Source organism: Lonchura striata, chromosome 21, assembly GCF_050655825.1.
Source record: "Lonchura striata isolate lonStrDom1 chromosome 21, ASM5065582v1, whole genome shotgun sequence".
Lineage (NCBI taxonomy): Eukaryota > Metazoa > Chordata > Aves > Passeriformes > Estrildidae > Lonchura > Lonchura striata.
The window spans coordinates 9,416,404-9,432,752 of record NC_140723.1 but is presented as its reverse complement, the minus strand read 5'-3'; the positions used below and the strand labels follow the sequence as shown (position 1 = coordinate 9,432,752).

Genomic DNA, 16,349 nt, shown 5'->3' with positions numbered 1-16,349 from the left:
AGGCTTAGCCAGGCCAGCAGCTCTCCAGGATGCTCAGCATGTGCCTTTAAACAAACCAGAATAATTATAATACAAGATTTCAAATGCTGTACTACCCTTGCCTTAAACACTTGCACTCCAAAAACAGCAGGAACCCATCTGATGGGAGCTGGCATCACACAGGTTCCTGGACATCCAGAGAGCAAATGTTTGTGCTGGCACAGGACACCAAGGGGCTCTGGCTTCAGCAATACATACAGCAAAGCAGACAAAATAAAATAAAAAAAAAGGCAACAATGATCAGTTTTCTTAAACTTTAAATATTTTTTTCTTTTAAATCTGTTTTTCTCTGTGGTTCTGTCTCTGTAAAGAGCTGTGCTCTCCCTGCAGCATCTGGGTCACTTCCTCAGTCCTGGCTGTGGGGCAAGGGAGAAGCAGGGTGGGTTAAAGAAGATACAAGTGGGTGCCCTGCCCTGTGCATCACCGGCATGTGTGGATCTCTACCACCCGATGGCAGGGTTTGCACTTGACGGAGCAGCACCAGTGGAATTTGCAGCTGCATCTTTCCACAACCTCCACTTCGTCCGTGTGAAAACCACGACCACAACACATCAGCTCGCAGCCATCAATGGCCTTGGAGGTCTTGTTGCACTGCCGCCCACTGGTGCCCAGGACCCCATTCTTGAGGTCATGGTCACAGAAGTCGGGACTGGAGTCTAGGTAGACAAGGTCCTCATCTGTGTGTGGCTTGAACTGGGAGTTTTTGGGTACCAGCACTTTGGTGGATCCAATCTCGCTCTGTTCGACCTCTGTGGCACCGTCAAATTTCTCCTTCAGGACATTGCCCACTTTGCGGAAGGGGGGCATGGCTTTCCAGCACGTCTTGAACTCACATGAGCCTGACACACCATGACACTTACATTCCACCCGCATGTTGTTCAGGATCGCCTGGGGGAACAGACACAAGGAACAAGATGGGATAATCAGTGCGGGATGAACATAGCAGGAAGGGTGCAATGGATAGGGCCTGGGAGGGCTGTGCAGAAAATGCTCCTGGGTGGGTATGGGATTAAAAGAAGCCCAGATGGCTCAAGCTGTGGCTGCAGAGCCTGGCTGTGATGCTGCAGAGAGGTGCCAACTGCCTAGGTTTTTTTTCCTTGCTATTACCTTTCTCCCTGCCTCGTTGTTGTGGAGGTTCATTAATGCTCTGTTGGAAGAGGCCCCTTTGCTCCTCTCACGGATGTCGACGAAGGACTGCGAGAAGGCCACACCATAGGCGATGTTATCGGAGCAGCCCGACCACTGGAAGCCTGAGGCAGAGAGCACAGATGAGACAGGTACTGCCACCGTGTAGTGCTTGCACTCTCCAACCCTGCTCTTCCTAAAATCCAGCTGCCCTGCCCTCTTCTCTGTCTTGCTACCTACCAGTGTGCACCACATGGTAACAGGGGAATCTAGGGAGTGTGGCCCTGGGGAACACATGGACAAAATGTTTTCAGTCCAGTGGGTGATGCACCCAGGTGTCTTTTAAGGCAGTCACATGGACTAACCAGCGTTTTGGTTTTTTTTAAACTTTTTCCTCTTTTCTGGATGGCTCCAGAGGGTGAGTTTGAATTGCAGGTATTTTGGCTACTTTGCATCCCCCTGCAGCTGCAGCTGCTCCCTGTTCAGACACTCACCCTGTGGGCTGCCCCCGTGCACTGTGCGGTCACATCCACACTTGTCCAGCTCGCCACTGCTGCAGGCACGGGTCACGGCGAAGGCCACTCCTGCTGAAGAGATGGCATAGACGAATGCTGCCTCTCGTGTCCCTGCAATGGCACAAACCATGGTAGGAAAGGTGGCAGAAAGTCTGAGGCAACACGAGCGGGAATGCTGGAGGCAATGCAGCCTGGTGGCCAAAGGCAGGTAGACTGCCACATGTGTCTCTTCTCCTCTCCCCTCTTAACTCTGGTGTAGCATATAAACTCTCCTAAAAAAAATGGTCTGAAAGACAGCTCTTGGCAAACATGCTATACAGAGCTATCAGGCTAAATCCTTTGCTCTGTCACTTCCTCCTAAGATAGAGGCAGCACATGCAGGACCCTCATTGTCCCCATCCCCAGGGATGCTGTTGCTTAGTGCCAAGCCTGGACCTGATTCATCAGAGACCCCTGGGTGCTGGGAGATGTTTTGCAGAAGTGAGGGCCCATTCGTGCAATAGTGAAGAAGCTGGCAACTGCTCCACAACATTAAAAACATGAATGATGGGTGAATGATAAAACCTGGCAATAGGAGAGACAGAGGCTGCACGGCCAATGTGGGCAGAGCTCTCCAGAGCTTATATGGAAGACTGTCTTGCATTGTGCTTGCAGGGTAGCTCTGCCATGAAATCTTTCCTGCATCCAAAATAGCTATCTGTTTTCCACATCCAGGAACATTACCTGGAGCTGCAGATCCTTGCCATCCTCTTTCACAGGGTCGTGTAGCTCACAGTGCCTCCCAAACTACCCTGCAAAACCCTGTTCTGCTCCCAAAGCACCTCACACAACCCCACCGGTGTCCAGGGTGCAGTGCAGTCCCAGCTTTTGTGTCTACCTATGTGGTGCCACATAGTTGAGAAAAACTTGTTTGGGAAGTTGGGTGCATCCTTGGGCATGAACACAGAGTAGCAGGGCAGGGATTAGCTTTAGCAACACATAATCCCGACTATACTCCAAGGCTGGTTGAGGGCATAAGCACTCCATTTTTGAGCAAGGAGGGCTGGTATTTGGGGTGGTCCCATATTGGTACAGAGGGGCAATGGCTTGTGAGCAGGCATCACTCAGCTTGCTGATCAGAGAGAGGGCAGCTACTTTGGTGGTCGCATCCCAGACTTTGGTGGCTCAGCTGGCAGTGGCTGGGGAGGACCCAGCCAGTGTGGGACTGAACCGCCTCCAAGTTAATCAAGGTTAATAGTAGGATCATGTTGGCCGGTTTGTGCTGTGGCTGCCTAAAAAGAGACGACTTTTAGTTTCTGGTATTTCTGGTATTTCCAGTCTCTGAACCTTCACAAGAAGAGCTCTTCACCCTGGCATTGAAGGGAAGAAAGCCAAATAAGGAGCCGGGGGAATGCTTTGGTCTAGGGGTCCTGGGATGGGAGGTGAGATAGTGCCTCAGAGATAACACCTGAGGGGAGGCAAGGGATGCTTCAGTGATCTTAAGGGGTTGCAGAGGGGCTTTCCCCTCTGTTTTCTCACTCCAGTTCTCTGGTTTGATTACAGTCCTGTGCTTCTGAGAAATCAGGATGCAGCTGGGATCAGAGGGGCTGAGAGCTGCCCTAGCCATATCCAGCCCTGAAGGCTCGTGGCGGGGGATGATGCTGCCACATGTTCTTCCCATGCCAGGTGGCACCGAGCCATCCTCTTGATGGTGCCCCCATTGATGCTTTGCTCAAGAGTGGCCATGTGCCAGCCTGGCAGCAACCACTGCTTCAGCACTGCCCAGAAAGAGACTGAGTAAATGTACCCATGGCTTTATGGAGTGGAGCTCCTGGGTTTGGTGGGGATGAGATGAGACCAGGGTGACTTTAGGACCTTTGTTCAAACTTGGCATGTCCTTATCAATGGATGTGGAAAAGGTTCAGGAGAGCTGAGGAGCAGCAGGAGTCTGAATATGCTGTACCAAACATACTGAATAGAGCCCCACTGAAGTGCACAGGGATCCATCCACCCCAAGATCCAACACTGGATGGGCTATTCCTGACCCTCTCCAGCCACCAGTTCAGGGGCAAGCAGGCAAAATCCCACCTGCAGCCCACAAGACTGCTTTTATAGCCATTCTCCCAGCAGCATCACCCCAGACATATGTCCTTCCAACTCACCTTGTGTCACCACCTTGCCGAAGACAGGCAAGGTGTCCAGTGTGGAGCAGTTCCAGCGGCGGTTGCGGAATTGGTACTGGCATTCCTCAATGGCCAGCTGGGCTCCACGTCGCACCGAGTCCATCACCTCCAGGTTCCTCTTGCACATCTGCACCTGGCGCTGGATCAAGCCCTTCAGCTTCTCGCAGGTCTCCTCCTCGGAGATGCTCCCCACTGAAGACAGCTTTGCCAGGTACCTGCCATGACACCAGCACAACAGGTTAGGAGGCAAGGGCTGGGGGAGCCCATATTCAGCTGAGATACATGTTCAGCCTTCCAGAAAGCAAGGAGCCTGAACCTCTTACCCCCTCCATAGCTGAGACCTGCTGCCCATCTGGGGGTCACCCTTAAATGTACCACAGCAGTGGCTCTACAGGATGCATTTCTGGCTGACAGAGAACAAGCCCAAGCAAAACAACCATCCCTCTGCAGCCTAGTTCCTGTCTCTTGGGGAGTCCAGCTGTTGGCTCCCCTTTGCCTCTGTTGCCTGCAAGGAAGGTATTTTCAGCGCTGTCTGAAAGTGCCTGGTCAGGTCTCCTGAGTATTGGCATATCCAAGTGCTACTAGAAAAAGCCAGAGGTCTCTGAAGTCAGCCAAAACAAGCATGACAGGCACTTGGCTGCCAGCTCCATCTGCCACAGTGCTCCCACAGCATGGCTGTGTGCTCATAACCAGCAAACATTGCCCCCCAAACCACTTCCCTCCTGGAGGCTGCTTTTAGCTGCCCCAGACCCCAGCAGTAGGGATGGCCTCTGGGAGCTGCCAGGTTTCTTGTCACTTGGGATTCAAGCAGGGTTTGAAGCAGGGAAACAGAATCAGGAGCCTGCCAGGGCAAAATTGCACAGGCTGGGCACCTCCTCCAAGAGCCCAGCTTGTGAATAGGGCCATGAGGTCTTTGCTGATTTGGAAAAGACTGGCCATGTGTGGAGATGACCATGTGTTCTGCTTTCCATAGCGCCATCTCAGTAAGAGTCACAGAGCTGCTCTTGGGTGTCAATATTAGGGGAATGAGGGAGCAAACACCTTGAAGAAAAAGCATCTCAAAAGCTCTCAGCATTTCCTTGTCCAATGTGTGGGCATGATGGTCCCTGCTGCACATCCTAGTAACTCAACCTTCCACCCCTTCTTGTGCTGTGGGCATGGTGTCCATGCTTGCCCATTTCCCAGTTCCATCCTCCTGCCCCAACCTCTGGAACACAAAAGGAGCTTAAGATAGACCCAGTCAGATTTTCCAATGAAGCTGTGTGATAATCCAATATCCTCTACAACTATTAGTGACTGTGTTGGCAGGTGTGTATGAGACGTCTTTCTTCCTCTGGCTGCAGGTAGCCACTTCAGATGACACTGCCATAGTGGAGTCTTGACATGTCGTGGACATGGAGGGTCCCCTGCATCGGACAAGTGTAACTCACACTTGCACCCATCCATTAACCACACTGAGCCTTGGGAATTGCCAGCATTGTCTGACACTGCTACCTTGTCTGCACCAAGAGCTGCAAGTACTGAGCTCTTTGGAAACTTCATTCATTGGCTCTGCATTTCCCAGCCCTGCAGAACTTGTGGGTTTTTTTGTTTGTGTGGTTTTTTAACTCCTCCTCCCAAGTTGCAACATCCTGCAAAGGATTTTTCTTTTGAAGGTCTGCTTGTCTCCAAGAAGTGACTGTGCAAAAGTGGCTCCTGCTCCCTGCCTGTTCCCATGTGTCCCAGGAGCCAGATCTGCTGACTTCAGCCACAAAAGTTGCCACAGCCTCTTCCTCCCATTAACCCTGCCAGTCTGCTCCAGGAGGAGAGAACAAGATTTTCTCTTCTGTGGATCAGCAGAATTATTCACCAGCTTGGTTTCATGCTCACAACTGGGGGGGGCGGGGGTGGGGGGGGCATAGGAGCCAGGGAGAAAGCTATCTTGGCTCATGGTGTCCGTGGGGAGTGGCAAGATGCATGGCAAGATGTCAAAAGTATTCAGTTTTCCCTGTGTGTGATCATTGAGGCAATGCTTTCACAGCAGGAAGAGAGGCTGCTGGGGTTTCAGAGCCAAGTGCTGTTAGAGCTTTTATACCAGCAAATCATCTTTGTCCAAGGCTTCCTGCTCCTCCAAAGGGACAGCCCAGTTTGCAGAAGACGGGACCTGATGCACACTGGTGGCTTGAAAAACCCACTGTGGCCACTCAGACAGACCCACTCAGGACTGTCACCTTTCGGCTGGCCTTCACACCACACAATAGGTGACCCCAACCCTGCGGTGCAGTCCCAGACATTTAGTGAAACAATTGCTGCTCTCCCGTCTTGCTGCACTTGGCTAACCTGGGGTGAAGGCACCAAACCACCTCTGGGAGGTTTGAAGATGTTGCATGCTGAGCACACACAGAGTGCCTGTAACAGCTGTCTCCTCCCAGGTCCAGCCATCATTCCAGTTTGGGCATGGGGGAGATTCAGCTCAAGACAATGTGGGTTATTGATGAGCTTTGAGCCTGGAAGCCAAAAAAATCAGAATCTATCTCCAGCACCAACCTCTTGTGCTGATTTGGCTTCCCCCTCTGCCTAGCATTTATCATGCCAGGCAAGCAGCTCCTTCAAAGCTGTGAGACTGGTCCTACAGATGAGTCAGTGCCTCTTTTGAGTGCAGACATATTGGTGGAAGAATTCTGTGACACAGATGTAGCACCCATATTATTATCAGCTCTGCTCAGGATGGGGCATCATCTCCTTTTCTAATATATTTCCTTGCTTGAGATTCTCCGGGCAATGTGGAATAATAAATTCAAAGCACTCATAAAGGAAAGTGTGACAAAAGCCTTTCAAGCTTTTCCAAGGAGATGCACCTGATAAGGTGCATTCTCAACTCACATTTAATGCTATTTAGGATTATAAAACAAAGGCCAAGGATGCTTCAAAGATAGGTACAGCTCTGCAAGAACATGTCTGGTAATTTGTTTTGCAATGCAGACAAATAAGATGAAACTATCCAGAACAGCGCTCTGGCCTCTCTCCCCCTTGACAGGTCCTGTGTCCTATCACCCCTCCTCAGCCTATGTTTGCCAGCCCCTCTGTGGAGATGGAGGTAACTGTGCCTAAAATGCTGTGGCCCCATCATGCTACTAGTTTGTTACTCATCGAGAAGAACCATCACTGCTTTCCAAAAGACAAGGTTTTTAATGGGGGAGGAAGCTCCCACCCTGATCTCTGGTTCAGGATCCAGAGGTTGAGGCAAGGTTTTTAAGGAAGGACCTTTGATGAAGGACCTCAGCTTTGAGGCTCTCATATGGCATCATGTCACACCATATTCAGGAGCATCAGATAGGAACTTCTCATCCCCTTCCTCTCTCTGGGACAGATGAAGAGTTAGGTAAGAACTGGGAAACATGCTCTGCTCTTGTCAGCACTCAGAGGTGCTTCCATCTCATGTTTCTCAGGGCTGTGGAGCACCAAAGCTGTCAGGAACCAAACACATCTGCAGCATCCCACAGTCCCCATGGAAACCTGACTCTAGCGCTTTGTCTGGTCATTAACAAGAACTTTGCTTCAAACTTTGTTTCCCTGGGCTGAAGTGGTGGAATCTGCAGGCAAAGCCTTTGTCTACCTGCACAGACAGATAGACAGGCATAGCAGGAGGAATGCAACAAACAGCTCCTGCTCTCTACAAAGCCTCAATGCATATCCTCCATCATGACATCACATCTTGATTGCTATGCAGAGCTCTCAATTATAATTTAAGTCTCACATGCAGCCTCAAAACAGCCCAGTTTGTGGAAAACAAACCCAAACAATGGCATATCTTCTTCCTTTTCCAAGACTGGGCAAAAAATGTTTCAAGAGGAATGCTGCTGCCCAAATATTTTTTTTTAAGTTCTGTCTTCTTGCTTCATCATGGCCTTGTATATTTCTTTTCTCCTGCCTTTAAATCCAGGCAAGCCACTTGCACAACAGGCTCCCTCTTAAGAGTCATTGATTTAGGAGAGAACTGACCAAAAGCCCTTCCTTTTTATCTATCTGAAGTACTGAGACCAGGATTGAAGCCCCATGATTTAAGCAGCTGCAGCTGATGAACTCTGCAAGGTGGTAAGTAAGTAAATCTCAAATCCAGGGAGCTTTGGAAAGGTGGGGGATGTCAGAAAGCTCTGCTTAAGTAAAAATTGTGATAATACTTTCATGAGGAAGAATAATTGGTGAAATGGTAAGGAGACACTGAAAGAGCCATAGCATCTGGCAGATAGAGCCGGGAGGAGAGGGGAGAAAATTCCCTGCCACGGAAAGGTATGGAAATTTCAGTCATTCACAAATACTCAATTGAGGTGGATCAGAGAAGATACCTTGGGGAAAGCAGAGATCTGTGGTGTTTCTGTTTTTTCAAACAAATGAGTTTCAAGTGTGAACTCTTTGTATTGTCTCATTTTGGGAATATTTTCCTGAAGATAATAACTTTCAGACCCAAGCCAGTGCTATCCCTGATAAACCAGTTAATAGATGTTCTCAAATCAGGCTCAGAAGCTTCACCCTGCTCAGCAAATACTCAGCCTTCCCACAAGCCTGAGTGGCCAAGGCCACAAAAGGCTTGTCCAAGCCTTGAACTGTGAAGATGATGCAGCTCTGCTTCTGTCTGAGAGGCAGCAAACATCCCCCTGCTTGTGGAGGGGTCAGTAAGCAATCTCTGTGCCTCCTGACGGTGCAGGGACAGTCAGCAGTCAGCACTTGGGATTGTCCTAAGGATTGAGACAGCTCATGCAGGCAAGTTTCTTCTGAGGAAGAACTAAAGGCTTGTTTATAATGTGAAAAATCCATGGAAAAACCCCATGCATTCCTGCATGCATCTGTCTCCATAGAGATATCCAGGCAGGGAGAGGTACTGACTAGTGTTATGGCTCTTTACAAGAAACCATCCTGCAGGTATGGCAAAGTGTTTTATCTTTGCCTTGTTGCTTTCTCCTACCAAGCAGGGTGAGTGAAGCCATGGAAAGATGTCTCAGTCTGGCAGGTTAGACGATGCTCCATGCAGGCCATACAGCTCCCACGATTCTCATGGTGTCCTACATTTGGCTTAGTTCCAGTCTCCTTCTTTCAACAGCTCCAGGCTAGTATGGCCCACCATCCATGGTTCCTCAAGCCTGCCAGTTTGGGCATGTTCCTGTCAGGATTTGCGGGAGATCTGCAAGGTTGCCCTTGTCCAATTACTGGCTCTGTAGCAGGGACCAGGCATCACTCTCCTGGGATTACACATCCTGTTTTTCTAAGTGTAAACTATGATTTACAAGTCATCACCTGAGAACCTGTCTGGTCTCTTTCTTGGAAGAAATACAGCTGTCTGCCTCAGTCCTTCCCGTCACAGCTAGGGCACCATCTCTTGGCTTAAACCTGCTTTTCCCACCTACTCTTCATTTCCAATTAATAGCTGCCGAGACAGTCACCCAGGAGGAGGCAGTGCTATGCCTGTACCTCCACCCCTCAGCTCAAGGTGAGCCTACACTTCCAATCCTGTCCCCTGTCCCTTGGACTCTGCATCTAACACCATGTACACCCAACAAAAACAATACCTCAGCCACTGGTGGTGGCTTACCTCCCCCATCACAAGTCTTTGGGGACAGCAAGATGGCCAGCTGCTGGTCCTGAGCCAGTGCTGCTTTTGGCTTTCTGAGCATGCAGGGGCAAAATCTCCATTTTTTAATGGGGGAGAGCAGGATGGAAGCTGGGAAGAGCCTGAACAGCATCTGTTTTGGAAATCTGCTTTAAATGTGTAGGAAATTTCCTTTACTTCCTTTATAAAACAATAGCAGCTACTCCTGGATTCAGGTACAACACCTAGGCCTTGTTGCAAGGGGATGCAAGTGCAGGCCAACTCCTGCAGTGCTTCAGGCAAGACCTTATTGCAGAAAATCTGATGAGTTTTAAGTTTTGATCAAAATTTGCAAATACGTGGCAAAAAAAAAAGCCTTCTACAGGATTAGTTTGATCTCACCCAACTTTCAACAGACCCCAGGCTGCTCTCCATTGGCCAAGAGACTCAATTACTCTTCCCCAAGCATTTCCATGAAAGCACAACACTGGCTCCAGTTCTGCTGAGCTAGCCAGATCCTGCAAGGCAGCTTCCTGGCTGTGAAGTGCAATAGCCCATAGCAGCATCTCCAAGAGAGCCTGAAGGATGCTGCTAGGGATCACCCACAGGTGTTGGGGACAGACATCCCTGGGTAGGCAAGGCAGAGGTTACCTGCACTGAATATGCAGAGCAGAGTCTACCATTCAAGCAGCGTTGGATGACTGCAAGTTTTCAAGCTTTAAGAAAAAATCACCAATTATTGTCATTGCACTTGTAAGGAAATACAGAAGAATCTCCTAGAAACTGTTAACCTCCAGGATTGCTCAGCAATTTCATAATTTTAAGAAAGTGGCTGTAATGCATTTCTCTACATCTCTACAGGGATGAATTAATCAAGCAGACAGTAGCTCTCAGCAGAGTAACATAAACACTTTTTTACTTCAGTGCAAAAGTCCAGTTTTGATTCATGGAGTCACATCAAGCCATTGCAAAAGAGAAACCTGCCTCTTGCTGTTGCTCATATTTGGAGCTTATCCAGTTCTTCACAGCCTGGCATGCAGAGTGGTTTTATCTCCTTCCTGTCCATCCTCCCTAGAGTTAGGTTCTGCTATGAAAGACAGGGGTGTAATTTTACTTGAGGCTTTCTTGGGAAAGGAAAGAAATGCCCATCACCACTGAGGAGTTACAGAACATGGGGCCCTCCTACACCCTTGCAAATGCAGCTCCAAAGGGTGTTTGCCAGACAGGACCATTGCTCAGAGACAAGCCAAACTTGTTTGAAAGTCCAGTGCTAGAACCACTAGGTGCAACCTGCAGGGTGCAACCCACAACCAATCTATTTTCACCACTGAGCTAAAATTAGCTGATATTGTCAGAAGTGGCAAGACCTACAAATAAATAAAAATATATTTCCCACCTCACAGCCTTGGGAACAGGTTCCATTGGTTCAGGCACCAACCTTGTGGATCTGACAGGATCCCCAGAGCAATGCAAAGGAGCCCTGAGCATCCCAGAAGTGGAAAGCCATTCATCCAACCCACAGCACCTCTCGAAGTAAGGAAATTTCTCATCAAACCCAAATGCTGCAACTCACCACCCCAGCTACTGGGACCAGATAGATGTGACCAGGGAAACTTCCTGACACTGTCCTCACAGCAAAAACCAGGAGCATGGAGAAGGGAGTGGAGCTTGGCAAGAACAGCTCTGTGTTAGAGCTAGCAGCATCTGCCAAATCCGTGCCACGGCAGCATGGCATCTGAAGGGAAAATGCTGGACTGGTTCCTCACCAGGTGGAAGACGGAGCATTGCAATGACAATGCAGAGAATGTTGTAGAGAATTAAACTATGCCAGGCTCCAGGTGAAGTGATCTCTCCCCACTATCAAAGCTATGGAGACTCGCCTGAAAAAAATAAAGCTTGGTTTAAAACCAGAAGGATGCAAATGCAGGACCCAGGCATGCTTCCTCTCAAATCCTCAGCACTACATAATGACCCAAACAAAACGAGCCTTTCGGCTGCTCTTGCAACATCCCCACTCCTAAGCTGGCAGAGATGGGCACAGAGAATTGGGCCCTCTGTATGGAAGTACCTTGTAATGTTCAGATGAAAGGAGGCCAGGGAAATCCAAACTCCTTTTATCCCTTCCTCACCAGCCCTTGAGACTGGTTGGAGAGCAGCTGCTTAGCCAGGCTTGTTGTGACCTTCAAGCTTTCCCATAGCACTCATATTAAAGTTGTTGGTTTTTTTTTTTTAAGGTTTTAAAAGCCCATTTGTGCTCCTAGCCCTTTAAGCCAAGTTCCAAGCCCATATGGAAATTTTAAATCCCTGTAAAGAATGGGTAGACAGAGCTGCTGGTGGTACACCCTTCTCTAAAACAGCATAACCACATCTCAGACCAAGTATGTCCATATGGAGAGCTTCCTCCAGAGCCAGTTTTAGCTGCAAGAAGATGGAGAGAGGCTATAATGAGTCCCAGATTGTTTGATAACCAGGGGTTTCACCCCTAAAGGACCCTACCCTGTTGTATCTGATCCTGTTTCTGTTCTCTCATGATTCAAACCCTCTGAACAGCTAGAGAGCAAGGCTGTGGGCCCCAGTGCCTCATGCATTTAGTGGATGCTTAAATCCATAACCCACTTTGCACATTACTTTTTTCACATGGACTTCCATCTCTCCAAAACAGGTAAATAAATTAATAACTAACTAACTAAACAACTGGACTGAAACCAAAGTCTGGCACTCCTGTGCCAGCTGTGGAATGATGCTTGTTTGGCTAGAAGTCTCAATGAAACACTCTCAGCATCAGGATAAGTTTGGAGCAGAAGAGGGCTTGCTTCCAAATTCAACCACATCACTGCACTTGCGGGTTTAAGAGTGTACAAAGTGCAAGTCACTTTCAAAGTAACTCATCTGCTTCCCCTTAAAAAGCACAGCCCTGGACTCCTTCAGAGATAAAGCAGAAGCCAGAGGGACCTTTCTGTGCACAGCCAACAAGATGTAAAAGGCTATATCTACAGCCCTTTATTTAATTTACAAACCTCTGCCTGAAGAGGCAGGAGGCAAATCAGAGCCTCCAAAGGCAGAAGGAAGAGCAAGCCTGAGGCTTTCAGAAGAAGTGGGAACAGAGCATCTCTTCAGATTTGGAGAACAGAGGCTTTCTAGATAGGCAACAAGGCAAGCAGCAACTCCCCAAATTCAAAACACTGAGAAAAAACATCTGAGGTTTGCTTCCTAACCAGGGAGAAAGTAGGTTGGTTTGTATAATGACAATATTTGGGAAATCCCTTTCAGCTCAGCGGCCACTGTAGCAGAGTGATCTCTTTGAGAGATCCCTACATCATCTCCTTTTTATACTGGATCGGGCAGCTCATTGCCAAAATGAGCACTTTCCCCACAAAACCAGGCTTAAAGAAGCCCTTAGCTCAAGCATTGCAAGCAGCGTATCTCCAAAGCACTGGGGGATGCGAGTCTGTACAGGTCGAAAGGAGCTTTAGGGGGAGAGAACTTAATCTCTAATCCAGCAGGTTTCTGGAAAAGCAAACTTCACCACACGCTGCTGTTCCATGCACACACCTCTGTGCAGAACTATGTGCCTGGTGAGGCTGGATCCATCCCGGGCACAAGCTGGCAGCGCCCTGGGATAACACCAAGCATGCTGAGCCCACACATGTGAAGACATACGAGGCACACTCATTCCTCGAATATCTGATAATTCCTGGGATCCTTCTAACTCTGTTTATTGCCTCCGGCAGCCTTTGTTTCTGATGTGAGAAGATAAACAATGGGAATTGTCTTAATCCTAAAGGCAAAGAATAAAAAGCACTGGGGCGGGGCAGGGAGGGGGGGACGACGACGACGACGATCCTTTTGTCATCATACATTTGCAACACCAAAAAAAGCTGACCCCCTTCCTTTGAAACGCACTGAAATGTATCTGCTTTTCCTCCCCTGTTGGCAGGAATGAGCCCTCCGCTCTTTGCTGCCGAGCCCCCCGCGCCCACCCTCGCTCTGCCAGCACGGACGGCTGCACACAGCCCTCCCTGACTAGTGCGGCGAATCACCACTCCGCCTCTCTCCCAAATCCTATTCCAGCTGCGTGCGGCGCCGGGGACGAGGGGAGTTCCACCTCTGCACATCCGTGCGGGGCAGCTTGCTGACCTCACTCATGAAATCCCCACTTTCCGCCATGCCCGTCCCAGGGCAGCCGAAGCTGCTCCTCTCCAGAGATCTACCATCATCTCACATAGCTACCTCAGCAGGACTTTCTTCCTGCAGGAAAAACACTCCCACAGTTCCCAATATACCTTCACCAGAAGCATGACAGCTTAAAAGACCACCTTGATAGCTGCTATGATCCACCCACCAGTTGCTAGAGACGTGTGGCATGCAAGTCGCTCCATCTGGCAAAGAAGGAGGGGAGAAGGACTAAGCACTAACGCATGCCAGGCAGCCACCTTTTCCCACAGGCAGGACACTCGGAGAGTGCCGCTGACCTGGCACTTTCCCCAGGCATTGGGGAGCATCCTTCAAAAACCACCCACATCCCACAGCCTCCAGCGAGTCAAAATGTAAAGGCAGGAGCTGTATCTGGATGCAGAGAGGACTCCTTGCTCAGGGGATGTGTGCCCACCTGAGCACCTGTATTAGGATAGACGACACTCAGGATCTTTCATGCTGACAACCCCGAGAACTCCTCATCCTGTGTGGTGTACTTGCTCCTGCTGAGAGAAGTCCATGAAGCGGAGATGGAGGCAACCCACGCTCCTAGCCGGAGAGTGGGTCTGCTGGGTGCGTGCACGGCAACTAATTAGCTCCCGTGAGCCTGCAACACGGGCAGCAGGGGAAGCACCATCTCCCACCAAAGCAGATTTATTAGGAAGAAACGACGCCTTCGTTCAAAGTTAGGTGGGAAAGTGCTGTCATGCTCCATCCCCTCTGACCCGGTAAGGGGGAAGGGGGGGTGTCCTCTTCAGAAAGTAGTCCCACCGCCTTGGCAAACACGTAGGAATTTTCCAGAACGATTTCCGCCCCTGTTTACCTTACACATTATTTCAGTGTTTGTTCAGCGGGTTCCCGATGTCATCGGGCTCCTCTGCGGCGTGCAACAGCCCCCCGACACCCGTCCTCCTACAGGAAATTGAGGGCCGAGGTGTGGGCAGCCCTGCTCACTGCAGATCCCCGGGTCCAGCACGTTTGGCCGCCCCAGCTCTGCCAAATTCTCCCCTGGACCGCTGGCCCTCGCGTGGCATCTCGCCAACACCCAGGCCCCACTCCGACACGATGCCCCGACCTCCACCCGTGATCCCGGTGTGATCCGGATTCATAACTTAAGGACAAAAAGTGGGACAGGGGCTGGATAACAAGCCCCATTCCCATCAGCCACGATAACACACCGCCACTGAGCGGCTGGGGAGAGTCGGCATCCCCTGCCGCCCACCTGCCTGCGGATGAGGACTGCAACCCCACCGTCACGGCGGCAACGGTCAGCGGGGACAGGGGACCGACGCGACGGCGACGGGCGCCCTGTGCCCCGCCGGGGACCGAGTAGCATCGCGCAGGGGGTCGCGCCCGGTACTGCCCAATCCCGCGGCACCTGCTCCGCGTCCCCGGCGCTACCAACAAGTTGCGGCGTGTCCGTATTCCCCCTCTCGCCCCGCGGCTACTCACAGCCAGTTGCTGGCGTTGGCCGAGAAGGTGGCGAGGATGATGAGCAGCAAGGAGCGCAGAAAATACTCCGGGCTCATCCTGGAGGGCAGGCAGGGTGGGACTGCGCGGAGCCGGCGGCGGCAGCGCCCCCGCCGCCCCGCGCCCAGGGCAGCCGCCGCCACAGGTGGGCGCGGGCAGGAGCGGCGGGCGCTGCCCGGCTGATGCTCCCCCGGCGGCCGCTCAGCCCGACTGTCAGCGCGGCCGGCCCGTCCCGGGATGGAGCGGCGGGTCGGAGGCGGGCCGGGGGCGGAGGCAGCCCCGGAGGCCGCCTCGACTCCGCCGCTCCCTGGGCGGGACTCACTGCGAGGACACCCCCGGGGCGGGCCAGCGGCGGGGAGGGCACCGGAGAATGCGTCGGGGACTTTGACGGCGGCGAGGGCATTGGGGGTTTCTCCAGCGACGTGGAGGGCAGCGGGGAATCCGCCAGCATCCCCCACGTTGCTGCTGCAGCTCTGGGTGGGTTCTCTGGGCGCGGGGAGAGACGGGGGACCTTCGCAGAGGGGAAGGGCGGGGATTTCCGCATTTGATGTTTTTGGGGTAATTTCTTGGTGGCTGTGAAGACGCTGAGCCCTGAGATGTCCTGGCGCTGCCTGGAGTGCATCGCCCAGCTGCCTTCTTCAATAAGCACCCCTTTGACTTGGAGTGATTTCCAAGATTCCAGTTTCTGAGGATTCACTGTAAATACCAAAGTGCATTTGAAAATTTGCAACTAAGGAGATGATTCTGGGCGGGTTCTATCTGGGGTATATCTCTGGGGGTTCTATCGGGAAAACAACATTTGGAGATAGAACAGGGATGAGTTTGCAAACCCTCTTGGTATCTCAGTAAGGGCTGCCCCATGGAGAGCTGCCAGACACAGCAGAGGGTGGCAGGCTCTAGAATGCACAGATGGAGGGTGATGCTTGAACAAATATCAAGGCTTAAATTCACCTCTTGAAAAGTCAGCTCTTGGGAAATCCAAAGAGTTCCTCACACTGGCTTAACCACCCTGAGGCCAGGAGATGTGGTGGGGATCCCTATCTCTGCTCCATCCACCATGCCTCTGTCTATCCATATAGGCACAAATGGCTTAATTTAAAGCCAGGAGCAACATGAGCTGGCTGCTTGGTCTGAAATCCAAGATCCCAGGCAGCCTCAACTGTGCATCAAATCTCCTCTTGACAATGTTGTTACTTAGGTCCAGTACTGAAACCTCTTGCTACCATCTCTAAAATCTTGCCAAGCTGGTTTGGAGCTATTCAAGATTCCCTTTGTCTTTTC

The 16,349-nt window shown here is 50.9% G+C and overlaps 1 protein-coding gene across 2 annotated transcripts; it reads right to left on the bottom strand.

Annotated features, from left to right (window-relative positions):
- Positions 1–279: 279 nt before the first annotated feature.
- On the bottom strand, positions 280–15,291 carry WNT4 (Wnt family member 4). 2 transcript variants are annotated; one of them, XM_021533756.3, is made up of 5 exons: positions 15,051–15,291; positions 3,821–4,056; positions 1,659–1,790; positions 1,147–1,289; positions 280–927 (listed from the first exon to the last, which is right to left on the bottom strand). In XM_021533756.3, exons 1-5 carry the CDS (start codon positions 15,125–15,127, stop codon positions 460–462), a joined length of 1,056 nt encoding a protein of 351 aa, XP_021389431.1. In that variant the 5' UTR covers positions 15,128–15,291; the 3' UTR covers positions 280–459. The 2 variants fall into 2 exon arrangements, with proteins under 2 accessions (XP_021389431.1, XP_085415201.1); XM_085559075.1 differs by lacking the exon at positions 15,051–15,291 and adding an exon at positions 14,422–14,440.
- Positions 15,292–16,349: the final 1,058 nt, after the last annotated feature.

Bases quoted from the DNA above. Each gene is read 5' to 3' on its own strand.
- WNT4 (XM_021533756.3), bottom strand. From the start codon at position 15,127: ATGAGCCCGGAGTATTTTCTGCGCTCCTTGCTGCTCATCATCCTCGCC. The intron at 1,791-3,820 runs GTGAGTTGGAAG...GTGCCATTGCAG, and splicing joins CGGCAAGGTGGTGACACAAG to GGACACGAGAGGCAGCATTC. The intron at 928-1,146 runs GTAATAGCAAGG...CTGTTCCCCCAG, and splicing joins ACAACGAGGCAGGGAGAAAG to GCGATCCTGAACAACATGCG.